The 24,692-nt window shown below is 47.1% G+C and overlaps 1 protein-coding gene and 1 non-coding gene across 2 annotated transcripts in view; one reads left to right on the top strand and one right to left on the bottom strand.

The window, feature by feature from the left end:
• Positions 1–3,210: 3,210 nt before the first annotated feature.
• Positions 3,211–24,692, top strand: part of LOC120375400 (zinc finger protein 850-like) — a gene marked incomplete at both ends in the record, with an annotated part of 188,503 nt that continues 167,021 nt past the window's right edge. Inside the window, one exon of the mRNA XM_039496022.1 lies at positions 3,211–3,697. Within this exon, the coding sequence (XP_039351956.1) occupies positions 3,211–3,697 (487 nt within the window). The remainder of the gene's footprint in view (positions 3,698–24,692) is intronic.
• Positions 16,917–16,998, bottom strand: TRNAS-AGA. The gene has a single exon. It is a non-coding gene; the product is annotated as a tRNA-Ser (tRNA).

Genomic DNA, 24,692 nt, shown 5'->3' with positions numbered 1-24,692 from the left:
TTTTAGTGTTTAATTCCCCAGCCTTCTCCACACACTGGGGGAGTTTAATTCTCCTTCCCATTACACCTGAGTCACTAGATTTCCTAATTCCCCAAAATCTGCTTTTGCAATGTCACAGTTCTGAGGTAGCGAAGTTTTGACCTGCCTCCATGGTCTGCTCAAGCAATGGCCTCTCGGGTATCAGGCCTCTAGCCAGCCCCTCTCTATGGGTGGGGACCCACATGCCTCTCCTGTTTGACCAGGGTGTGAGGATTGCAGCTTGTTCTCCACTGTGTTCACTGGACTAACATCCAGTTCTTGTGCTTTGCTTTCTCTCCAAGGGCTCTGAGCCATGTGTGTGTGTGATAGAGGCAGGAATTTTGGTGATACTTCTATGATGCCAATACACACCTCAGTTTCCCTCTGTGGTTGGTATTGCTATGATTATAAAGAGGAGGAGACATGAGGTGTTTTGTCACGGAGCTGTCACGGGGTGATATGAATGGGTCATTAAGGACAGGCTGGGACCAACCTACATCAATGGAATACCCGACAGAGACAAGGGAATAATTGTCACCTGTCCATGGGAGGATCTCAGCTTTGCTGAGTGAAGCATACATGGACTCAGGATGTGCTTGGGAGCAGGAAGAACTGGGTTTGCAGACACAGGAGCTCTACCGAGCGAAGACAAATGGACAGGCAAAGTGAAAGGAAACAAAACTCTTTTTAACAGCAGTGTGGGTCAAGAGCATTGGCCAATATGGACTATATTGTCTTCTTTGCTTCTCTGTCCTAATCTAAAGCCTTTCTAAAGCTGTGTTTCAGTTAACTAATAAACCCTGCTATGTTTTAACAGTCTGCCCAGTGTCACAGCAAAAACTTGCTGAGGTGCATTGAAGCATGAATGAGGAGCAGTCTCTGAACAGGAGTGTCATTCAGCTGGGACCTGCTGGCAGAGCTCACAGATTGAAATAGGAGTGTTGAATCCAGAGGCTCAGTCTCAAGTGTTGAAGCGACATGGTCTATCCTTGTGGAAGAGCGGGACCCCTTGAGGGTCTAGTGCACTCAAGGGGCACCTCCCAAGGACTGTTTAAAAGCCAGGGCATTGCACAGATCCTGTACATCCATGACAGTGCGCCGGAGGTTAAGCCTTATGGGAAAAAGATATAAAACAAGAAAAGGATCTAAATGTGTATTTACCATTGCACCCTCCTCAGTCCTCGTGGGAATCCCTCATCAGTTACAAAGTGTATTAAAACCTTCCTCTAAGGCTCACCTCTTGGTTATCAGGTCGTGTCAGTTTTGTTAGAGGGCTTTCCCTTCCCCCACTCACTTCCCTGGTTCTTGTCATGCAGACAGCAAGCAGAAAAAGACCAGAAGTCTGAAGGGCAGATAGTGCGATGTTTATTGGGGTTATTTCCAAGCAAGCAGATTCCGAAGCCCTTCCCACCAGTCGGGCTTATCGCTATACGCCCAGAGAGTCTGTTCCCCAGTGTCCCGTTCCCAGCTCTGAGGCCGCAGAGCGTTTACCCTGCATCCCCCTTCCCAGCTCTGAGGCCGCAGAGCCTTGCCTGTGTCCCTGTTCCCATTCCCCCCCATTAATAAACCTGATTCCAATTTCCGTTCCCCCTCCTGTTTGACCCCAGTTTATATAGTCATATTCCCAGCTACACCTTAACCAATCATTTTACTGAAATGTAACTAACCAGTCCTAACATATTGTAACATAATTACCTAACCAATTATATCCTACTACCCTAATTAACTTACACCCAGCAAAATTAATTATACCGCAGGCAGAAATGATTAAAGAACCAGAAAAGTGGTGGACATAAAGATAAAACAATACAGAAATGAGGGTACCACAACCATTGATAAGTGATTTCTTGCCAGACAGGATGCTATCAAACTACATTTTCTTTAAGCATCTTAAGATCTATTTCGTTATCTGGTGGTTCTACCCCTTCCCCCATTCTGTGCTTGTCTTGTCTAGTTAGATTGTAAATCGTTCAGGGCATGGGCCATCTACTATTCTGTGTTTGTACTTTGCCTAGCACAATGGGGATCCACTGTTAGCTGGTCCTTAGGCACTAAGGTACTGCATATGATTTATAATAATAATAACTCTTCTGCCACTTTGAGCCAAGGAAGCCGGCCTTGGGACGTTACTGCTTAAAAATGATTTGGGGTTAAAACCGTGGACTATTCTTTGTGACAAGTATCCCACAAATTCCACTGACCTCCCTTGTTTTCTTTGCCTGACGTAGGGTTTCTAAATTCCAAACCTGATGTGATCTCGCAGCTGAACGAGAGGAAGAGCCGTGGGTCCGAGACCTCCAGGGCTCTGAGAAAGAAGTGCTCCCAAGAGCTGCCTGCACAGGTGAGGGCTTGGTTAAACCAACTCAAAACTCTCCATGAATACAGGAAACATTTGGGATGCCCTACAAAGACCGTGTGAGCTCTCCAAGTTCAGGATTGTTCCCTTCAGATGTGGAATCATTAGGCAGATGTCACTCATGGCTTCCCACCTATCCTGACTAACAACTGGCAGCAGATCCCTACCTGATCCCGCTTTCCCTGCATGTTCTGGTGAGATGCAGACCAAAACTGATCCCTTTCTTTCTCCTCTGGGGAAGGGTGTGGGGAAAATCAGCTCCTGATAGGTTTGATCTCTCCTGCACATATTTTGGTTTTTTCATCCCTTTTTAAATTCTTGTCTCTGAGATTTCCTTTTTCTCAGGCACAGAGAGTGACCTATGTCTGGATTCTCTCTGTCTCCCATCAGGTGATGGGATGGCGAGTGAGAACGAGGAGACACCCCAGCAGGAAGATGCTGAGCAAGTAGAACCACATGGGATGTTATCAGGAAGACCCAAAGGGAATGTTTCCGGGAGTTGTGCACTCCCAGAAAAAGCAAAAGCCTGTGAGACTGAGCAGAGGCCAGAAGAAAACTTAAGTAGCCTCTCAGACCTTATTACACACAAGAGAATCAACTTGGAAGAGACACGTTACACATGGCATGAGTGTGGAAAAGGCTTCAATTGGAGCTCAAACCTTATCGCACACAGGAGAATCCACACAGGAGAGACGCCCTACACATGCTCTGAGTGTGGGAAAAGCTTCAGTCAGAGGTCTACCCTTATCGCACACAGGAGAATCCACAGCAGAGAGACGCCCTACACATGCTCTGAGTGCGGGAAAAGCTTCCGTTGGCGCTCAAACCTTATTGCACATCAGAGAATCCACACTCGACAGACGCACTACATGTGCTCCGAGTGCGGGAAAAGCTTCAGTTGGCGCTCAAACCTTATCACACATCAGAGAATCCACACAGGAGAGACGCCCTACACATGCTCCGAGTGCGGGAAAAGCTTCAGTCAGAGCTCTACCCTTATCGCACACAGGAGAATCCACAGCGGAGAGACGCCCTACACATGCTCTGAGTGCGGGAAAAGCTTCAGTCAGAGATCTACCCTTATCACACACAGGAGAATCCACACAGGAGAGACGCCCTACACATGCGCTGAGTGTGGGAAAAGCTTCAATCAGAGCGCTACCCTTATCGTACATCAGAGAATCCACACTGGAGAGACACCCTACACATGCTCTGAGTGCGGGAAAAGCTTCAAATGGAGCTCAAACCTTATCAAACATCGTAGAATCCACACAGGAGAGACGCCCTACACATGCTCTGAGTGCGGGAAAAGCTTCAATCGGAGCTCAAACCTTACCGTACATCGTAGAATCCACACAAGAGAGACCCTACACATGCTCTGAGTGCGGAAAAGCTTCATTGAATGCTCAGACCTTGTCAGACATCGTAGAATTCACAGTGGAGAGAGACCCTACACATGCTCTGCATTTGGGAAAAGCTTCAATCAGAGGTCATTCCCTATTGGATATCAGAAAATCCAAATGGGAGAGAACTGTAAGAAATGCCTTGATTAGGGCTGGCCAAAGATTTGTTTTTTAAAAAATCACATTTGCTAATTCCAGTATAGTGATTTTTGCACCATCTTCACCGTGGTCTCTCAGCTCCCCCAGATGAGTTGCCTCCTTCTGCCTTTTGCAGCTCACCCTTCTTTGGGGTCAGTCCTATAATCTTTTCTATCAACTCCTTTCCTTTTGATTCGTAGGAGCATGTGTCCCTCCAGCCAGGAATGTTCACCAGCTGCAGGTCGGGGAGAGAGAATTGATGCCAACAAGCTACCCTGAGACAAAAGCTACCTGTGTCTTACATCCACTAGGACTGTACATGGAATTGGCTGCTCAAGTTAGTGATTTTGGTGTAAAAAGACAATTATAGTTGTAGAGCAGAAGCAGCCCAGGGAGTGAACCTAACAGGTAATGATCAAGTGATCTCTCGCCTGCCATCCATCTCCACCCTCTGACAAACAGGCTAGGGACACCATTCCTTACCCATCCTGGCTAATAGCTATTCATGGACTTAACCTCCATGAATTTATCCAGTTCTCTTTTAAACTCTGTTATAGTCCTAGCATTCACAACCTCCTCAGGCAAGAGGTTCCACAAGTTGACTGTGCACTGTGTGAAGAAGGGGGGAGGGATAGCTCAGTGGTTTGAGCATTGGCCTGCTAAACTCAGGGTTGTGAGTTCAGTCCTTGAGGGGGCCACTTAGGGATCTGGGGCAAAAATTGGTCCTGCTAGTGAAGGCAGGGGGCTGGACTAAATGACCTTTCAAGGTCCTGTCCAGTTCTAGGAGATTGGTATATCTCCAATTATTACTAAGAAGAACTTCCTTTTATTTATTTTAAACCTGCTGCCCATTAATTTCATTTGGTGGCCCCTAGTTCTTGTATTATGGGAGTAAGTAAATAACTTTTCCTTATCTACTTTCTCCACATCACTCATGATTTTATATACCTCTATCATATTCTCCCTTAGTCTCCTCTTTCCCAAGCTGAAAAGTCCTAGCCTCTTTAATCTCTCCTCATATGGGACCCATTCCAAACCCCTAATCATTTTAATTGCCCTTCTCTGAACCTTTTCTAATGCCAGTATATCTTTTTTGAGATGAGGAGACCACATCTGTACGTAGTATTCAAGATGTGGGCGTACCATGGAGTTATATAAGGGCAATAATATATCCTCCGTCTTATTCTCTATCCCCTTTTTAATGATTCCTAACATCCTGTTGGCTTTTTTGATTGCCTCTGCACACTGCGTCGACATCCTTAGAGAACTATCCGTGATGACTCCAAGATCTTTTTCCTGATTTGTTGTAGCTAAATTAGCCCCCATTATATTGTATGTATAGTTGGGGTTATTTTTTCCAATGTGCATTACTTTACATTTATCCACATTAAATTTCATTTGCCATTTTGTTGCCCAATCACTTAGTTGTGTGAACTCTTTTTGAAGTTCTTCACAGTCTCCTTTGGTCTTAACTATCTTGAGCAATTTAGTGTCATCTGCAAACTTTGCCACCTCACTGTTTACCCCTTTCTCCAGATCATTTATGAATAAGGTGAATAGGATTGGTCCTAGGACTGACCCTTGGGGAACACCACTAGTTACCCCTCTCCATTCTGAGAATTTACTATTAATTCCTACCCTTTGTTCCCTGTCTTTTAACTAGTTCTCAGTCCATGAAAGGACCTTCTCTTTTATCCCATGACAACTTAATTTACATAAGAGCCTTTGGCGAGGACCTTCTCAAAGGCTTTCTGGAAATCTAAGTACACTATGTCCGCTGGATCCCCTTGTCCACATGTTTGTTGATCCCTTCAAAGAACTCTAATAGATTAGTAAGACACAATTTCCTTTACAGAAACCATGTTGACTTTTGCCCAACAATTTATGTTCTTCTATGTGTCTGACAAATTTATTCTATTTATTGTTTCAACTAATTTCCCCAGTACTGACGTTAGACTTACTGGTCTGTAATTACCGGGATCACCTCTAGAGCGCTTTCTAAATATTGACGTTACATTAGCTATCTTCCAGTCATTGGGTACAGAAGCCGATTTAAAGGACAGGTTAAAAACCATAGTTAATAGTTCTGCAACTTCACATTTGAGTTCTCTCAGAACTCTTGGGTGAACACTGTCTGGTTCCTGTGACTTGTTACAGATAAATTTATCAATTAATTCCAAAACCTCTTCTAGTGACACTTCAATCTGTGACAGTGCCTCAGATTTGTCACCTACAAAAGCCAGCTCAGGTTTGGGAATCTCCCTAACATCCTCAGCCGTGAAGACTGACACAAAGAATCCATTTAGTTTCTTCTGAATGGCTTTATCATCTTTAAGCGCTTATTTTGTATGTCAATCATCAAGGGGCTCCACTGGTTGTTTAGCAGGCTTTCTGCTTCTGATGTACTTAAAAAACGTTTTATTACCTTGTGAGTTTTTGGCTAGCCGTTCTTCAAACTCCTCTTTGGCTTTTCTTATTAAATTTTTCACTTAATTTGGCAGTGTTTATGCTCCTTTCTATTTACCTCAGTAGGATTTGACTTCCACTTTTTAAAAGATGCCTTTTTATCTCTCATTGCTTCTTTTACATGGTTGCTAAGCCCCCGGTGGCTCTTTTTAGTTCTTTTACTGTGTTTCTTAATTTGGAGTATACATTTAAGTTGGTCTGTGTAGTGGGGCGGACTGCCCCACTCCCTGTGAAAGTGGGCTGTGGCAGGCCAGGGTGCCTGCGCAGACAGGGAGCCAATCAGAAAAGGGCTTATTGTGAGCCAATCAGGGCCCAGTTTGGAGACAGCCAATCAGGGCCAGGCTCAGACATATATAAAGGCTGCGCAGGAAGGGAGCAGTCAGTCTGTCCCTGGCCTTTGGGAGGGGAAGGTCAGTCTCCAAGGGTGGAGACGAGCACCGCGGACAGCGCAGTGCTGGCCTGGGCTCGGGGAGGCTAGAGCTTGAGCCCGTAGCCTGCCAGGCTGCAGGCCCTGAAGGGAAGGGCCTAGCGGGTGCAAGGGGCCATAGGGTAAGCGGCCCAGGGAAACAGACAGCGGAGGGGAGAGAAGGACAGCGAGGCTGATGCCAGAGGGTCCCTGGGCCGGGACCCAGAGTAGAGGGCGGGCCTGGGTCCCCCCCCTTCCTCCTTGCAGTACACCCAGCCAATGGCTGTAGGGAGCGGCCATTGTACTACCCCAGATCCCTGACAAGAGGGATTGGACTCAGAGGGTGGTTGGACATAGTGGCTGGGGTGTAGGACTGCTGATCACCGACCCCCGGAACGGGGTGCAGATGGACTAAGGGGCACTGCCGGAGGGCAGTGGCCTCGAAGAGGACGCCGCTGAGCTGGCAGCAACGCGGGTCCAGAGACAGCAACAGAGGGCAGAACGACGGACGGGACACCATCAGGAGTGGGGCGCTCCACTGGACAGAGCTAATTCCTGGAGTCACCAGCGGGAGGGGCCAGGTGGTGAGTCCCAACCCGTTACAGTCCTCTATTATGGTGTCTTTAAAAAGCGTCCATGCAGCTTGCAGGGATTTCACTTTAGTCACTGTACCTTTTAATTTCTGTTTAACTAACCCCCTCATTTTTGCATAGTTCCCCTTTTTTAAATTAAATGCCACAGTGTTGGGCTATTGAGATGTTCTTCCCACCACAGGGATGTTAAATGCTATTATATTATGCAGTTTATTTTGAGCAACTGCAGTTAGTCGGGAGAGTACACACGGGCAGAGTTTCCCCTCCTGAGGTAGGTCTCGGTTAGATAAACAGTTAAGGCAAGCATTTATACCTTTTGTGACATGCAGTTGTTGCTCATTACTGTATTTTGTTTGTACATATTCCTTTCTGATCTCTTACTTCTCTCAGCAATTTCTGTTACAGTCTGCATTCTATTCTTATCTAACACAAGGTCGAAAAACAGCATCTCTTCCAGTTCTTTTCCACTCGCCCAGGCCCTGCTTGGAAGTCTCGCGTTATTAGCTGTTAGTTAGCCTGGTAAATATCAAAATAAGGAGAAAACACAGTTATACAAAGCAAAACAAAATCACAAACAGAGATGTCATTGGAAATACAAAAATAAAAAAGGGAAATGCAATCTCCATTACTTTATCATGTCTGGGCCATTCCTGTATCGAGAGCACCTGCTAAGGTCCCTGTGTGCTTACGAGAAACCTGGAGGAACTCATACCACAGCCTGAACATGAAACTCAACTGCTCCCAGGTGCCGCAGTAAAACCCTTTCCCTGCTGTGACATTGCACTCCATGTGATTTTATGAAAATATGCTAATGAGTGTGAATATAATGTAACTGGAATATGCTTCATGCAAAAGGTCTCTTGTACAGTATCATTAAAAAGCTTATAATCTACTGAGTGTGTTCATGCTATTTGTATGAACCGATCATTCTTGTATCTGAAACTAGAACTATAATATGAACTATACTCTGAGGTCCTGTTGTAATGATGCAAAGTGTGGGCCATTAATAGTGGTTTGGACTCTTGAAGGCTCCCATTAACCAGGACAATTGACTGGAGATGGCTCTGTCCTGCACCATCTGTGAGTCAGGCCAGGAAGAATGAAGGCTTGGGGGTCTCACAGGACATATGACCATGTCCCCTGGTACAGGAATCCATCTTAAACCTGGGGCTTTTCCCCAGGAGAGAGACGAAAATTCCTGCCTTGTACCAAAGCTGTATAAGGGGGTGAAACAGAAGAAAGGTGGCTGCAGTCATGAGTCAAGTATCAGAGGGGTAGCCGTGTTAGTCTGGATCTGTAAAAGCAACAAAGAATCCTGTGGCACCTTATAGACTAACAGACGTTTTGCAGCATGAGCTTTCGTGGGTGAATACCCACTTCTTCGGATGCAAGTGGTGGAAATTTTCCCTATCAATGTAGCATAGGTAGAGAAGGGGCGTGAGTGGACGGGAGCTGAGGAAGCGTTGTTCCAGGTCAGCCATAAAAATATTGGCATATTGTGGAGCCATGCGGGTGCCCATAGCGGTGCCACTGATCTGGAGATATATATTGTCATCAAATCTGAAATAGTTGTGTCTGAGGATAAAGGCACAGAGCTCAGCAACCAATTGTGCTGTGGCATCATCAGGGATACTGTTCCTGACAGCTTGTATTCCATCAGCGTGTGGGATGTTGGTGTAGAGAGCCTCTACATCCATGGTGGCCAGGATGGTTGTTTTCTGGAAGGTCACCAATGCATTGTAGTTTCCTCAGGAAATCAGTGGTGTCACGGAGATAGCTGGGAGTGCTGGTGGCATAGGGTCTGAGTAGAGAGTCCACATATCCAGACAGTCCTTCAGTGAGAGTTCCAATGCCCGAGATGATGGGGCGTCCAGGATTTCCAGGTTTGTGGATTTTGGGCAGTAGATAGAATAGCCCTGGTCGGGCTCTAAGGGTATGTTGATTTGTTCCGGTGTTAGTGTAGGGAGTGTCCTGAGTAGATGGTTCAGTTCCTTAGTGTATTCCTCAGTGGGATCTGAGGGAAGTGGCCTGTAGAATTTGGTGTTGGAGAGTTGTCTGGCCTCCTTTTGGTAGTCAGACCTGTTCATGATGACAACAGCACCTCCTTTATCAGCCTCTTTGATTATAATGTCAGGATGGTTTCTGAGGCTGTGGATGGCATTGCGTTCTGCACGACTTAGGTTATGAGGCAAGCGATGTTGTTTTTCCACAATTTCTGCCTGTGCACGTCGGGCGAAGCATTCAATGTATAGGTCCAGACTGTCATTTCGACCCTCAGGAGGAGTCCATGTGGAGTTCTTCTTTTTGTGCTGTTGGTGGGAGGGTAACTGTGTATCAGTGCGCTGTTCAGTGTTGTCCTGAAAGTATTCTTTGAGTCGGAGACGGCGAAACTAGGCTTCCAGATCGCCGCAGAACTGTATCATGTTGGTGGGGTGGCAGGGCAAAAAAAGAGTCCCCGAGATAGGACAGACGTTTCTTCTGGGCTGAGTGTGTGGTTGGATAGATTGATGATATTGCTGGGTGGGTTAGGGGTACCACGGTTGTGGCCCCATGTGGCAGGTAGGAGTTTAGACAGCTTACAGTCCTTTTTCCTTTGTAGAGAGGTGAAGTGAGTGATGTAGATCTCCTGTCTTATTTTAGTGAAGTCCGTTTGTATGGAAGTTTGGTTATTGATGAGAGTCTCCAGGTTGGAGAGCTCTTTTTTGATGTTTTCCTGTTTGCTGTATAGGAGGCTGATCAGGTGGTTCCTCAGTTTCTTTGATAGAGTATGGCATAATCTCTCACTGTGGTCTGTGTAGTATGTAGATAGCAGTGGATTTTTTACCTTTAGTCCATTTGGTATGATGTCCATCCGTTTGCATTTGGAAAGGAAGATGATGTCTGTCTGTATTTGTGCAAGTTTCTTCATGAGGTTGATGGATTTCCACTCCATACGGCTAAATGCAGTGCCTTGCATGGTGTCAAGTATCAGAGGGGTAGCCGTGTTAGTCTGGATCTGTAGCAACAAAGAATCCTGTGGCACCTTATACTAACAGACGTTTTGCAGCATGAGTTGTGGGTGAATACCCACTTCTTCGGATGCAAGTGGTGGAAAATTTCCACCACTTGCATCCGAAGAAGTGGGTATTCACCCACGAAAGCTCATGCTGCAAAACGTCTGTTAGTCTATAAGGTGCCACAGGATTCTTTGTTGCTTTTACAGTCATGAGAAATCCCTTAGCTACCACCTGAGCTGGAACAAGGACTATACCAGATGAAAAGATTGGGCCTAGACTAGAAATAAGTCTAGTCTGCAAAAGAAGCTTTTTGGAAGATCTCTGAGGATGAGATTTTTATCTGTATTAGGCTTAGACTTGCATGTTTTTGTTTTATTTTGCTTTGTGGAGAATAGAAACTCCACAGAGAAGGAAAAGTTAATGCCCTAGAAAAGTGTCTGTGTGTGTGTTTGTGAGATGGGTGGGAGGGTGTCTAGAAACCACTCTTCTCTAGTTTTTCTCTGATTTCCTGTAGAAAATCTGAAGCCGGGAGTAAAAAAAAAAATCATTTTCTCTGAGGTTTGAACTTAAGGCCTTCAGAATATGAGACTGACACGCTGCCAACTGCACTGAGAAGGCTTGGAAAAACTTTAGGCTCAGTGCATATAGGACCCTTCTACAGCCGTGACTGGGGCAGGGAAAGAGCCAGGAATGTGCTGGAAGACGCAGGGAGCTCTGGTGACCAGAGACTTTTCCTGGCAGCTTTCACAGCAGCAAAGAAATCAATTCATGCTGCCAGTGAACAATCTACTGGAACTAATGGCAGCACAGGGGGGATATTTCCAAGCTGTGCACCTACTTCCACATTTTAGAACTTACTCTCCTTTTCCTAGTAGGGCACTTTCCATGTGAATTAAGCAAAGCAAGTTGGGGAAACTACACAGGTAATAGAAACCAGGGCGCCAGATAAGGCTTGAATTCATGACCCCAGCAGTTTCCCCATTTGCACTAACCAGTTGCACCAGTGCAGGTGCTTCTTAGACAAAGCTGGGAAGCAGGCAGTTATCAGTCTCTGGGTCACATCTTTGCCTGGTAATTGAAAGGTTGATGCATCAAACCTAACTCAAGATGCGGCTTTTCAGCCATGAGACTCCAGGACATTTTAACAGGAAGAAAATCTCCTCAATTCTCGTTTAGCCCCATTTGACTCCTTCTGCCCATCTCCGCCGCCCCCACCCCCGCCAGTCACTTTCCTTCCCCACTGGGGCCACGCAGAGAGGAGTCCCAGTCAGTCTCTGTCACAGAGTCTGTATCCCATAAAGGGAGGGAGGGGTCGCTCCAAAACACTGATAATGGGGTGGGGAGTGGTGTGTGGTTAGGGGAGAAAGGATGGAGATCTCACAGTGGGTCCCAGAGAGATTCCCCAGATTGGGAGATCCTGCTGCCCCCATCAGCCAGCTGTGGGAAGAACAACTTGATATTGCTTGGGGAAGCCACCTTTAAAAACACAAGTGTAATATGCTAGTTATATTTTAATAAGACCAAAGCCTCCTCAAACCCAGGGTCACACTCATTGGAATGATTTTGCCTTGATATTTTAGCAGCCGCAGACACAAAGCGAGTCAAATTACAGTTTCCGTTTGGAGTCAGTGCACACACAAGAATCCGGAGGCTTTTAATTCCTTAGGTTCTGCCGCCATTTCATTTGTTTCCTGTTCCAAGATTTATCCTTGTGCAAAGCAACGTTACGCCCTTGGGAGTGTCCCGCTCCCTGGTCCTGCCTGCCGCCCCTGGGCAATTTAAAAGGGCCTGGGGACCCCCGCCACCACCGCCAGCAGCACAAGGGGACTAAGGCACTTTCCTGCCCGCCCTCGCTGCGTGTGGCACACCACTCCTGGAACGGCTGGCACGCCTTCGGCCCCTGGGGTGGGAGGGGTCTCACGCTGCTCCTCCTGAGTGCCAACTCTGTCAACTGTGGCAATGGGAGCTGCAAGGGTGGAGTCTGCGGGCAGCGGTGCGTAGAGACTTCCCGGCCCTCCCGCAGGGGCTGCTGCCAGAGGGGTATGGGGTCTGGGTTGGTGCAGGGGGTTGGGGGTGCAGGAGATGGTGAAGGGTGCAACATTTACCTCAGGCATCTCCCAAAAGCAACCTGCACCCCACACCCAAATTCCTTCCAAGACCCTGCTCCCCACACACCCTCCTGCACCTCAACCCCCTGACTGAACCCAGACCCTGCACCCAAACTCTCTCCCAGAGCCCAACCCCTCTCCCTCCCTCACCCAAACTCCCTCCCAGAGCCTTAGGCAAATGTGTGTGGGGTGTGGGGCAGGACTTGGTTCCATTCTGGGCACCACCAAAAATTATACAAATCTGCCACCCCTGTCCAGCCCAACCTTCTGCTGATGCACCTCAGCCCAGACCTGTGCATGGTTTTAAGCTTGCATTACTTAAATTCCATGACATTGAGGGATTTCAGCTCCCCTTTGCCCAGAGGGAACCTTCACCCCACTCCCAACCAGGTTCTTGTCCATGGCATCACTGTAGGGGGGCTGGGTCCCTCGGTGTCTTTTCTCTCTCTACAACAGGCCAGGGTGCAATAACGGGGGCATCTGAGCACCCAGGACCTTCTATGGGGCTGCCATTCCCCTTCCCTTCTGTGGTCTCATCAGTCATTGACTCCAGCCTTTTTTCTATCCATCGTCAGCACCATCCCAAGCAAGCTGCACTCGCCTCAAAAAGACAGAGAGTCCTGTGGCACCTTACAGAGTAACAGACATATTGGAGCATAAGCTTTCATGGGTGAATACCCACTTCAGACGCATGTGGCAGAAATTTGCAGAGGCAGGTATAAATATGCAGGCAAGAATCAGTCTAGAGCTAAGGAGGTTAGTTCAATCAGGAGCATGAGGCCCTCTTCTAGCAGTTGAGATGTGAATACCAAGGGAGGAGAAATTGCTTTTGTAGTTGGCTAGCCAAGAGTCAGGGCCAAGTATCCCTAGGCCACCCCGACAGGTGTTTGAAGAACAGGGAAACAAAGGGCACCACAAACTTATGTTTTTTGGATGAGCCAAGAAAAGGGAGCAGCATTGTCCCCCTCGGGCAGCCCCTGTTCAATTCCAGGTCAGAAAACAAAACTCTTCTGCAAGAATATCCAAAAAATATTGTGTTTCACTTTACTTCATAAGTACAGTTGTGTGGCAATTAAATGATGACCCTAAAGTTTCATAAAAGCAAAGAACATTAAACAAAATAGTGTGGGAAATATGGATGTATCTGAGGAAAGGGCTTGGAATGAAGAAAGACAAAAATTGATGGGTCGAGAGAACAGGCCCTGTTTCCCCCTGGTTTGGAGCTTCTCTCACAACTACTGGAATAGAAAAGCTAAGCAAATGGGGTTCTATTGTTGCACAGGAGATTGAAGTGAGGTTATTTTCTCCAGATGGTCATGTCAGGAATGGGGTTTGAAACCACGTCTCTATGCAGAGACCAGAACACCCAAGAGATAGGAGAAAAGAGTCTTAAAACTAGCACTTTAGACCAGCCCACTATCCTCCTGCTACAAAGACTGTGACTTATGAGCCCTCGTTTTTGTTAATAGTTGATGAACTCTTTAGGGCGGTCGAGACGGCACATCTCTTTCAACTCCTAGAAACCTTCTACAGCACAGCTGATTTTTAGACACACTCACCTGGACCTAAAGTTACACGTTTCCTGGAGCTCCATGAGTTCTGTGGTGTTGTAATCTCCCTGCTTGTGTTTTAAGTGAACAAAAGATGGGTGCTGGTATTCTGAGACAGTAATGGTGAACCTCAAAATCCTTCCCAGACAGTTAAGCAACCAGCACCCACAACCTCTACCATGATAGCATTGGGGGGGGGGGGGCAGATAGCTCAGTGGTTTGAGCATTGGCCTGCTAAACCCAGGGTTGTGAGCTCAATCCTTGAGGGGGTCACTCAAGGATCTGGGGCAAAAATTGGTCCCACTAGTGAAGGCAGGGGGCTGGACTTGATGACCTTTCAAGGTCCCTTCCAGTTCTAAGAGATTGGTATAGCTCCAATTATTACCTATTTTTATTTTTATTACCTGTCTGGCAACAACTCACTGATCAATAGCTGGGGTGTGAAATCCTCATTTCTGTGTTGTTCTATCACTGTAGTCCCCACTTTCCTATTGCTTGTCTGCATAATCTCTGTCTGGTTCTATGACTGTTTCTGTCTGCTGTATAATTAAATTGTTGGGTGTACACTAAGGTAAATTAAGGTGTTGGGGTATAATTGGTTAGATAATCATGTTACAATGTGTTAGGATTGGTTAGTTACATTTCAGTAAAATGCTTGGTTAAGGTATAGCTAAGCAGAACTCCAGTTTTACTATATAGTCTGCAGTCAGTCAGGAAGTAATGGGGAAGTGGAAGGGGAATGGGGGTAGGGGAATTGGAATGATGTTTTGCTAAGGGGGGCAAATAGTAATAGGAACAGGGAATGGGAACAGGGACACAGGCAAGCCTCTGTGGTGTCAGAGCTGGGAAGGGGGATCCTGAGGCAGGAAATTGGAATCATTGCTTGCTGGAAGTTTACCCCAATAAACATTGAATTGTTTGCACCTTTGAACTTTGGGTATTGCTGCTCTCTGGTCACAAGAGAAGGACCAGGAATGGGAGGGTGTCATAACTATAAAGGGAAGGGAACCGCCTCCTGTGTACAATACTATAAAATCCTCATGGCCAGAGACACCAAAATCCTTTTACCTGTAAAGGGTTAAGAAGCTCAGGAAACCTGGCTGGCACCTGACCCAAAGGACCAATAAGGGGACAAGATACTTTCAAATCTTGGTGGGGGGAAGGATTGTGTTTCTGCTCTTTGTTTTGGGGGTTGTTCACTCTTGGGACTAAGAGGGACCAGACATCAATCCAGGCTCTCCAAATCTTTCTGAACCAGTCTCTCATGTTTCAAACTTGTAAGTAACAGCCAGGCAAGGCGGGTTAGGTTTATCTTTGTTTTCTCAACTTGTAAATGTTCCTTTTTGCTGAGAGGATTTTATCTCTGTTTGCTGTAACTTTGAACCTAAGGCCAGAGGGGGTTCACCTGGGCTCTATGAATCTGATTACCCTGTAAAGTTATTTTCCATCCTGATTTTACAGAGATGGTTTTTACCTTTTCTTTCTTTAATTAAAAGTCTTCTATTTAAGAACCTGATTGATTTTTCCTTGTTTTAAGATCCAAGGGGATTGGATCTGGACTCACCAGGAATTAGTGGGGGAAAGGAGGGGGGATGGTTAAATTCTCCTTGTGTTAAGATCAGGGCCGGCTCCAGGCACCAGCTGAGCAAGCTGGTGCTTGGGGCGGCAGATTCTACGGGGCGGCTTCCGCCCAAACCTAGGGCAGCACGGACGCTTTCTTTTCTTTTCATTTTTTTTTTTTGCTGCTCCGGCCGCCCTGTAGGGGGTGGCAGTGTGGAGGAGGCGAGCCCCCTGCAGCAAACTCGGCAGGGCAGCCCGCGTCCTTCCCTCCTCGCGGACCGGAGCAGAGCGGAGCCCTCCCACCAGGCAGCGTGGCGGTCGGGGCCGCGTGGTGAGTGCTCCGCTGAAGCGCTGGCCACCCCCTTCTCTCCCCGCTCCTCCCCTTCCCGCCGCTGGACCAGGTGCACACTCGGCCGCACAGGGAGCCCCCGCGCCCCGGCCGCCCGGTGGGGGCGTTGGTTTTGTTTTTCCCCTGCTTTGCCGGCCGCGCTGTTGTTTCCCCCCGCACCTCCCCGCTCCAGCCCTGCCGTTTTTGTGTTGTTCCCCCCAGCTTTGCTGCTCCAGCCGCGCCGTGTCCTCCCCCCCCACTTTGCCGCTTCAGCCGCGCCGTGTCCTCCCCACTTTGCCGCTTCAGCCGCGCCGTGTCCTCCCCACTTTGCCGCTTCAGCCGCGCCGTGTCTTCCCCACCTTTGCTGCTCCAGCCGCCGTGTTCTCCTCCTCCCCGCTTTGCCGCTCCAGCCGTGCCGTTTTTCCCTCCTGCTTTGCTGCTCCAGTGGCCCCACCTCCTTTTTTTTTTTTTTTTGCTTGGGGCGGCAAAAAGCCAGAGCCGGCCCTAGTTAAGATCCCAGGGGTTGGATCGCTGTTCACCAGGGACGAGGTGAGGAAGTCTCTCAAGACTATCCAGAAAAGGGAGCTAGTTTGAGAGTGGTGGCAGCAAGACCAGATCTAAGCTAGTAGTTGCTTAGAAGTGTTCATGCAGGGCCCCACATCTGTACCCTAAAGTTCAGAGTGGGGAAGGAACCTTGACAGAGGGTGATGGAATAAACCCTCTAACAAGTACGTCTTTCAGGGTGTGAAAAACCCCGGATCCAGTATAATTAAGCTGACCTAAGCCATGGTTAGATAGTGCTAAATGAAAGGAAAGATTGTTCTGTCAATGTAGCTATTACAGGGATGGAAAACCCTCCAGTCACTGTAGCAGCTGTCTAGTCCCCAGTGCTACAGCAGTATTTTAAGTGTAGACAGCCTCAGAGTGACATCAGATCTGGCTCCATAGATGCTCAGGCACTAAGACAACACTAATTACAATGCACTAATGTTTCCGTAGTTGGCAGGATTTTAACCTGCGTGGGGAGACCCCAATGGATTTCTAGTCCATCGCCTTAACCACTCGGCCACAACTACTTGATGTCCAACTGCTGCACTACACCATGATTCTCTTCTCACTGAATTGTCACTTCAAATTGCTCAGACCAGCTCCCCCAGCACACTCACAGCTGTGCATTAGTGTAAGTGTGTCCATGGCTGAACAGCAAGAGTTCCTGCCCATTTCCCTTCCAGCTGGGGCATGATTAGAGTGTGTTTGTGTGAACGACATTGCTATAAATTGTTGTTCATTCCCCACACTGACAATTCACACAGTCCCTTTCCTATTCGAATCTCCACCAGATCCTTCCAATAGCCAGGGTCAGGATTTCTCAGGGGCACTGAAATGTTTCAGGGGTTTGGTGCATGAACTCAGCCTTGCATTCCATCCCTGATGTTTCATGGACTAACAACAGCAGCAGAAAGAAAGAGCGGAGCCAATATCTCACTGTCAGAGGTGAAGGTGGCCACGTCCCCTCTGTCTCCTGCAATGGCAATGGTCAGAGAAGGTTTCAATACAATTGAATGCCCTGGCTCAGACAAGAGACACAGGGAGGTTTTTGCTGTTCATGGATCTGTGCAAAGGAAATTGTGTCTCTGTGTGAAATTGAGGAGGGAAAAGAAACGTCCACATGGTGGCCCAGTGCCTTAAGGAATGTGGGTGAAGGACTCTGGCTGAGAAATTATTTAACAGGAATTTGTATCAATGTATTGCCCTGATTAAAAGCTATGGCTAAAAGGCAGCCACTGTTGTTAGTACTTGAACCAGCGTGGAGACACCCGAGTGGGTCTCAAGTCCATTGCCTTAACCAGGGATAGTCTATTATTTTATCAAGATCCAAATTTCTTGGTCAAGGTCTAGTCAATGTCTAGATGCCAGAGAAAATAATACACTGATGATAATAAGAAGAATATAGAAAGATTTTGCAGTCACTATGGGCATAACTATGATCATTGTTTCATGTTTCACTCTTAATATCTGGCACCACCACTGCCTTTCCCTTTAGTCTTCTAGTTAACAAAGGATAAAACTAAACATCTCTTCAGATACCAGGGAGTGTTTTGTTCATTCCTGCTAGCTACACAGGGGTTTGATGTAGCTGCTTTCAATCCTCCGGCTCTGCCGGGATAAGTAACATTTCAGGCTGTCACTGAACTGAAGGAGAGAGATCATTTTTTGACAGATGACGCCTTCTCTTAACAGTGTTTGGCTGGCTGGCAGCCCTGGTCCCAGGTCTCTCCTGAGGGAAGAAAGTTTCTGTGCAAAATACTAAAACTTTTAACAGAGAGGAGGGAAAGGCGATGGCCACATGATGGGGCCAGTATGTACCACAACATGGTTCTTTTATGTGGGATGACTCTGAACATTGACTGATCTCCACTCCCTTGTGTTTGAAGAGATGTTTAGTTGTGCAGTTAGGAACCTATAAGGCTGAAGCAATGTTATGGATGGTGACACTATGATTGAAGGGTTATTTAATGTTGTAGAAATTGTTAAAAACACTGAGCTTAAACTGGAACTGCCTGTTGTTAGAGGCTGGTTTCCCCACCTCAGTTCCATAAGCTCTGCTAGAAACACCCTGGGTTCTCTCCTGCCTCGGTGGGAACTGGAGGGAATCGTCCCCTGCTGCCCTTGGCTCCAGGCTGGTTTTTCTGGGGAGGGGATGTGGAATTGATTTGTTTGCTGTTGAGAAGGGAGCCGGGCCAGTTCTCAGGAACGAGAACTCCCAGCATCTTCCCAGCCCAGCCCAGGCTGCTGCCCTGTCCCAGCCTCTGTTCCCTTGGGGCCCGGCATGTTAAGAACATAAGAACATAAGAAAGGCCGCACGGGTCAGACCAAAGGTCCATCTAGCCCAGTATCTGTCTACCGACAGTGGCCAATGCCAGGTGCCCTGAGGAGTGAACCTAACAGGCAATGATCAAGTGATCTCTCTCCTGCCATCCATGTCCATCCTCTGACAAACAGAGGCTGGGGACACCATTCCTTACCCATCCTGGCTAATAGCCATTTATGGACTTAGCCACCATGAATTTATCCAGTCCCTTTTAAACATTGTTATAGTCCTAGCCTTCACAACCTCCTCAGGTAAGGAGTTCCACAAGTTGACTGTGCGCTGCGTGAAGAAGAACTTCCTTTATTTGTTTTAAACCTGCTGCCTATTAATTTCATTTGGTGACCCCTAGTTCTTGTATTATGGGAATAAGTAAATAACTTTTCCTTATCCACTTTCTCAACATCACTCATGATTTTATATACCTCTATCATGTCCCCCCTTAGTCTTCTCTTTTCCAAACTGAAGAGTCCTAGCCTCTTTAATCTTTCCTCATATGGGACCCTCTCTAAACCCCTAATCATTTTAGTTGCTCTTTTCTGAACCTTTTCTAGTGCTAGAATATCTTTTCTGAGGTGAGGAGACCACATCTGTACACAGTATTCAAGATGTGGGCGTACCATGGATTTATATAAGTCTTATTATATAAGTCTTATTCTCTATCCCCTTTTTAATGATTCCTAACATCCTGTTTGCTTTTTTGACCGCCTCTGCACACTGCGTGGACATCTTCAGAGAACTATCCACGATAACTCCAAGATCTTTGACTCGTTGTAGCTAAATTAGCCCCCATCATGTTGTATGTATAGTTGGGGTTATTTTTTGTTTGACTATAGAGCAGGCCGGGAGCAGCAGCTGAGGCAGAGGACAGCCTGGGCCAGGCAGATAAGAAGGAGTTTAGCAAGCAAAAAAGGTAAAATGGCAGTGGAATATCACCTTGGACTCGACGGCATTTCTCCATTGGTCTGTCTGCTTTGGGGCAGGGACAATAACACGTCCTGCTGCATTCGTTATTTCAAAGGGCAGTTTAGGATTTTCATTCTCACACACGGTGCACAAAGCAGGATCCAACCTTTGGCATCAACTAAACAAGCTGCTCAGAGATTCTGGCAGCCACAATGAGCATTTGGGTGAGAGCTCAGGCCTGCCCCTGTCCCAGAGGGAGGGATCATCTGTGTGGGGACTGGACCACTGAGCTATCAGCTCTTAACTCCCAAACGTTCAGTAACTCTATTATCAGTGCCTGTGAATGTAATTTAAACCATGAGAAAAACCACACTGGGCTAGACCAAAGGCCCACCTAGCTCTGAACCTTGTCTTCTGACAGTAGCCAAAAGCAGGTGCCCCAACAACCAGTCAACAAGGCACCACTGGGAGTTGAACCCAGGCTCTCCTGTTTACAAAACAGATGCTTTAGCCAGCTAAGCCATCATGCCTGTGAGAGACTAAAACACACTGTCTGCCCACACCTGACTCCCTGCCATCACCACCAGGGCCTGACAAGCTTTGCTTGTGTTTGGATTCTGCAAAGCAGAGGAGCAGGTGACGTTTTCCTTGCAAGCTGTGTGTGAGTGAATCTTTGGCCAGGTCTGCACTACAAAGTTGTTTCAGCAGAATTATATTGCTCAGGTGTGTGAAAACACACAACGCTCTCGGTCGGTAGCTTGTGGCTAGTGTACACACTGCAATGCCACGTCTGGCGACAAAAGTGCCCTGTTTTGCTGACAAAATAAAACGACTTCAATGAGAGAGCTAGAGCTTTTTGCAGCAAACTTTAAGTAACAGAGTAAACGCTCCTGTTCATTATATCACCATAACTGGCCTTCCCCAGTATCCCACAATGCCCGCTGTGAACTTGCCTGCCCTGCATTCCTGCTACAGAGCCATGGGCCCCTCCCCTTTCATCGCTCTGGGAAGTACTGACAGCTGAGCCTGCTGCTCTGCTCCGGCAGCCAGGAGCAAATCACTGCCGTGGATGCTGCTCTCTTCCACCCTGCGAACACAGAGCAGGGTGGTGGGAACTTCCTTACATGGCGGGGGGGGGGGGCACCGGCATCTGAACTGTGACATGCCCATGACACCCCTTCCCTCGAGGAGGCTCTTACCTTCTAAACAGGGACGGCTGTTTTCTAGTAAAATCACTAAAAGGGAAGGAGAAAACTCGAAGAGGTTCCTCCTGGCGCTCACGTACATGAACCCAAATACTCCCTCAGTCCTCAAAGAGAGACCTGGAGAAGGAGACTTGCTGAAGCAAAGCCACAGGGGTCTCTGAGGTTTCCCTGGCCCCTCGCCCCTGTCCTGCCTGGCTGATGTCAGCATCTCTCTGTGAGGTCACCACCTCCCACCACCTTTGACCAATAGTCTGAGGTCCTGCAAAAGGCCTTTGTGATGTCACTGCCACACCCCTCCCTTGCTGTGCTAATGTCCTGCTCCTGGCCAGGCACTTTGGAGGTTTGAGCTACTCCCTGTGGATAACCCCACTCAAGGAGCGTTCGTTCTAGGAAGCAAGCCAGCTAGACAGTAAAACATCAGATGCTGCTCCCAATGCAACACTCAGTTTTTCAGAAATTAGTCGACTTTATGGCCAGAAAAGACCATTAGAGCATCTAATCTGACCCCCTGCATATCACAGGCCTCCTGTATGACCCAATAGCTACTTTTGGGCAAACACATTCCAGAAAGGCATCTAGTCTTCATTAAATGACATCAGGAGATGGAGAATCCACCACTTTCCCTAGAAGACATTTTTCTCCAGCCCTCAGAACATTTGGTGGCTCTTTGCTATTGAACGAGCTCAACCTGTTTAGCTTATCAAAAGAAGATTGAAAGATGATTTCACTGAAGTGTTGAAGGGCCTTAATGGAGAGAAAAGACTGGGTATGAAAGGGCTCTTTAATCGAGCAGAGAAAGGCATAACAAGACCCAATGGCTGGAAGGTGAAAAGAGACAAATTCATATTACAACTAAGGCACAAATATTCAACAGCCAGGACGATTCACAACAGGACAGGAACAAGCTCCCAAGGAAAGTGGTGGATTCTAATTCTAATTCCTTATGAATATTCTGTGTGTTTGTGTGTGCAGGGAGGAACATGCTATATGCCCAGAGGACTTTATTCCTCCAGCCTGCAAGGACAGAGGGGATGTCAAGGAGTTGTTCCTTCAATCCCCTTCAAGAAAGGCCCTTCTTAGGAAAGGCAAAATCCTGGAGAGAAAGAGTCACACTGAACAAGACTCCAGAAAGACAGATTTTATAATCGCAGTGAGAAGTTTTTCACCTGGCCAGGACTTGAACCCTGGACCCTCAGATTAAAAGTTTGATGCTCTGCCAACTGAGCTAGCCAGGCTCACATATGAAAAACACAAGTTGGTGCAGAGGTGAAGGCTAGTCAAGAAAAAGCGAGACAGCCACAATAGGGGAAACTTGCTGTGCTCTCTCTCTTCCCAGCCCTGGCCTGGCTGGGTATTAGTGCTGGTTAAAAAGATGGGAAAATATCGGCATCTACCAGCCTTTCATAGCTGTACAAGACTCAGGCACAATACAGAGGTGCCCATCTGCAAGTGCCGAATGGTTGGATTGGCTAATGCAGCCTGTAGACGTCCAGGGCACTCTGGGATACTCAGCCAAGTGTCCATCACCATCATCATTTCAAAGGGATAATGATAATGGTAGCAAGGTTCACAACTGACTTAGCAGTTGCATACAAAGGTGCATGTTTGGCAGTTACGTTGGCTCAGGTTGGCCACCCCGGTCTAGATGTAGAAGTTACAACATTTAAACTTGAAAGAGGAGCCAATTTCTCCATCATTTCCCACCTTTACATCCAAACACGATGAAGGTAGCAGATAGAGCCAGAGCAGGTTGTCTATGGGACCAAGTATATGCAGAGTATCCTCGACAGAGGTTTGTTCAACCTGTTCTTAAAAACCTCTGAGGACAGAGACACCACAGACGCCTTTGGGAGCCTATTCCAGAGCTTAACTGCACTCAGAGTCTGACATTGGTGACGTAGGAGGCTGAGAAAAACAACACTGGCTGTCAGAAAAAAACAGTCCTCCCTGGTCCTTTAAGCAGTAGGCTCTGGTGTTTTAACAGCCATGGCCTGGGTTCAATTCCCCCTAAAAACCAGAAGTTTTTTGATGAAAATCTCCATTCATTTCGCATTTGAAATGGAAAGGCAAAGAGGGCTTCTTGTCCTTATCAACAAGGCAAAGAATGGCTTTTTGCTCAGTAAATATTTTTAAAAGGTGCTGACTCGACCTGAAGATCTCATTTCATTTGTATTTACAATGGAATGATTCTCTCTAGGATAGACAGTAATTCTTCAGCTAGACTCGGATTCCATGGGAATACGAGAAGCAATTGTGTCTAACACCTGCCTTTTTCCGGACAACAGTGATGTCCAAGTTTTCCATGGACATTTCCCTTCCAGCACCTCAGGCCCCATCCAACAATACAAGAAACTGAAATGCACAGAAAGTTTCTCACCATAGAATTCACTGACCAGGTCGGGGGAAAAGTTTTGCCGTTTGAAGATGTTTGAATTCCTTCCAACTTCTCTCATACAAATGCTAAATAGTTGGTGGTGTAATGTTACAGGAGAGGTTGAAATTAGGCTATTTCGTCAGATAGAAGACAGTGATTGTGTCAGGAGTGGGATGTGAATGTGCACGTACATATGGAGCCTACAGCAACAAATGACAGTGTTAGGGGGCTTATTCCTTCACCCTCTTACTTCCCTGGTCCTTCTCGCATGAACAGAGAGCAACAATATCCAAGTCCAAAGGCGCAAACAATTTGATGTTTATTGGGGTGAACGTCCAGCAAGCAATGATTCCAGTTTCCTTCCTTAGTGTCCCCCTTCCCAGCTCTGACAACACAGAGCCTTGTCTGTGTCCCTGTTTCTGTTCCCATCCCCTGTTCCCATTTCCCCCTGTAGCAAAACAGGATCCCAATTCCCCCCGCCCCCGGCCCGGGGCCCCTTTCCCCCCGCCCCCCACCGGCCTGGTTGACTGCAGACGATATAGGAAAACCGGAGTTCTGCTTAGCTATTCCTTAACCAATCATTTTACTGAAATTTAACTAACCAATCTTAATATACTGTAACATGGTTATTTAACCAATTATATTCCACCACCTTCATTGGTTTACACCCAACAAAATTAATTATACAGCAGACAGAAACAATCACAGACCCAGACAGAGACCATGTAAATAAACATACAAAACAATACAGAGGGGAGGATTTCACAACTACATCTATACAGACATAAGGGTTTTCCAGCTGTGTCTATTGATAAGTGAGTTCTTGCCAGGCAGGATGCTACCAAACTAAGTTTCCCTTTCTCTGGAGGTGATAGGAATATCAGGGCAGGACTGTATTCCTAATAGCCCAGTAGCACCTTATTTCAGTGTGACTAGTTGGGAATGTGAGGATGTGACCATACACTTCCCTTTGCTGCTTAGCCGAGGAACCAGGCCTCAGACTGTCACAGTGAGAGAAGGCCATTACACAGACAGACAGTGATTTTTATTCTTTCTTTTATACCTTTATAACTAGCTAAGTGATAAAAATACACCTAAATTCTTAAAGTACAGGCCTTTGCAGACAGGCCTGAATCTCTGTATCCTAACAGTCCTCCAGGTCAGGCAGCCTCTGGGTAAGGGGTGGGGACTCAGATCCTTCCACTGGCCAATTCCACCAGGGTCATGTATAAACCAGGAAGTTTGCCACAATAGCCAGACCAGATGCCCCCTGTACACTGGTGCTCTGTCCTCATTGCTTCTCTCTCTCTCCCTTCCCCCATCTCTGCTGCTCCCCCTCTGGGCTTTCTCAGCACCTGGCCCCATAGCACTTCCTGGGGGCCAGAGACTGCGCTTTCTACACCTGCTCCTGCGGCC

This window comes from Mauremys reevesii, linkage group 12 (assembly GCF_016161935.1).
Source record: "Mauremys reevesii isolate NIE-2019 linkage group 12, ASM1616193v1, whole genome shotgun sequence".
NCBI classification, from domain to species: domain Eukaryota; kingdom Metazoa; phylum Chordata; order Testudines; family Geoemydidae; genus Mauremys; species Mauremys reevesii.
The sequence above is the reverse complement of the archived record's forward strand: the minus strand, read 5'-3'. Positions and strand labels throughout refer to the sequence as shown.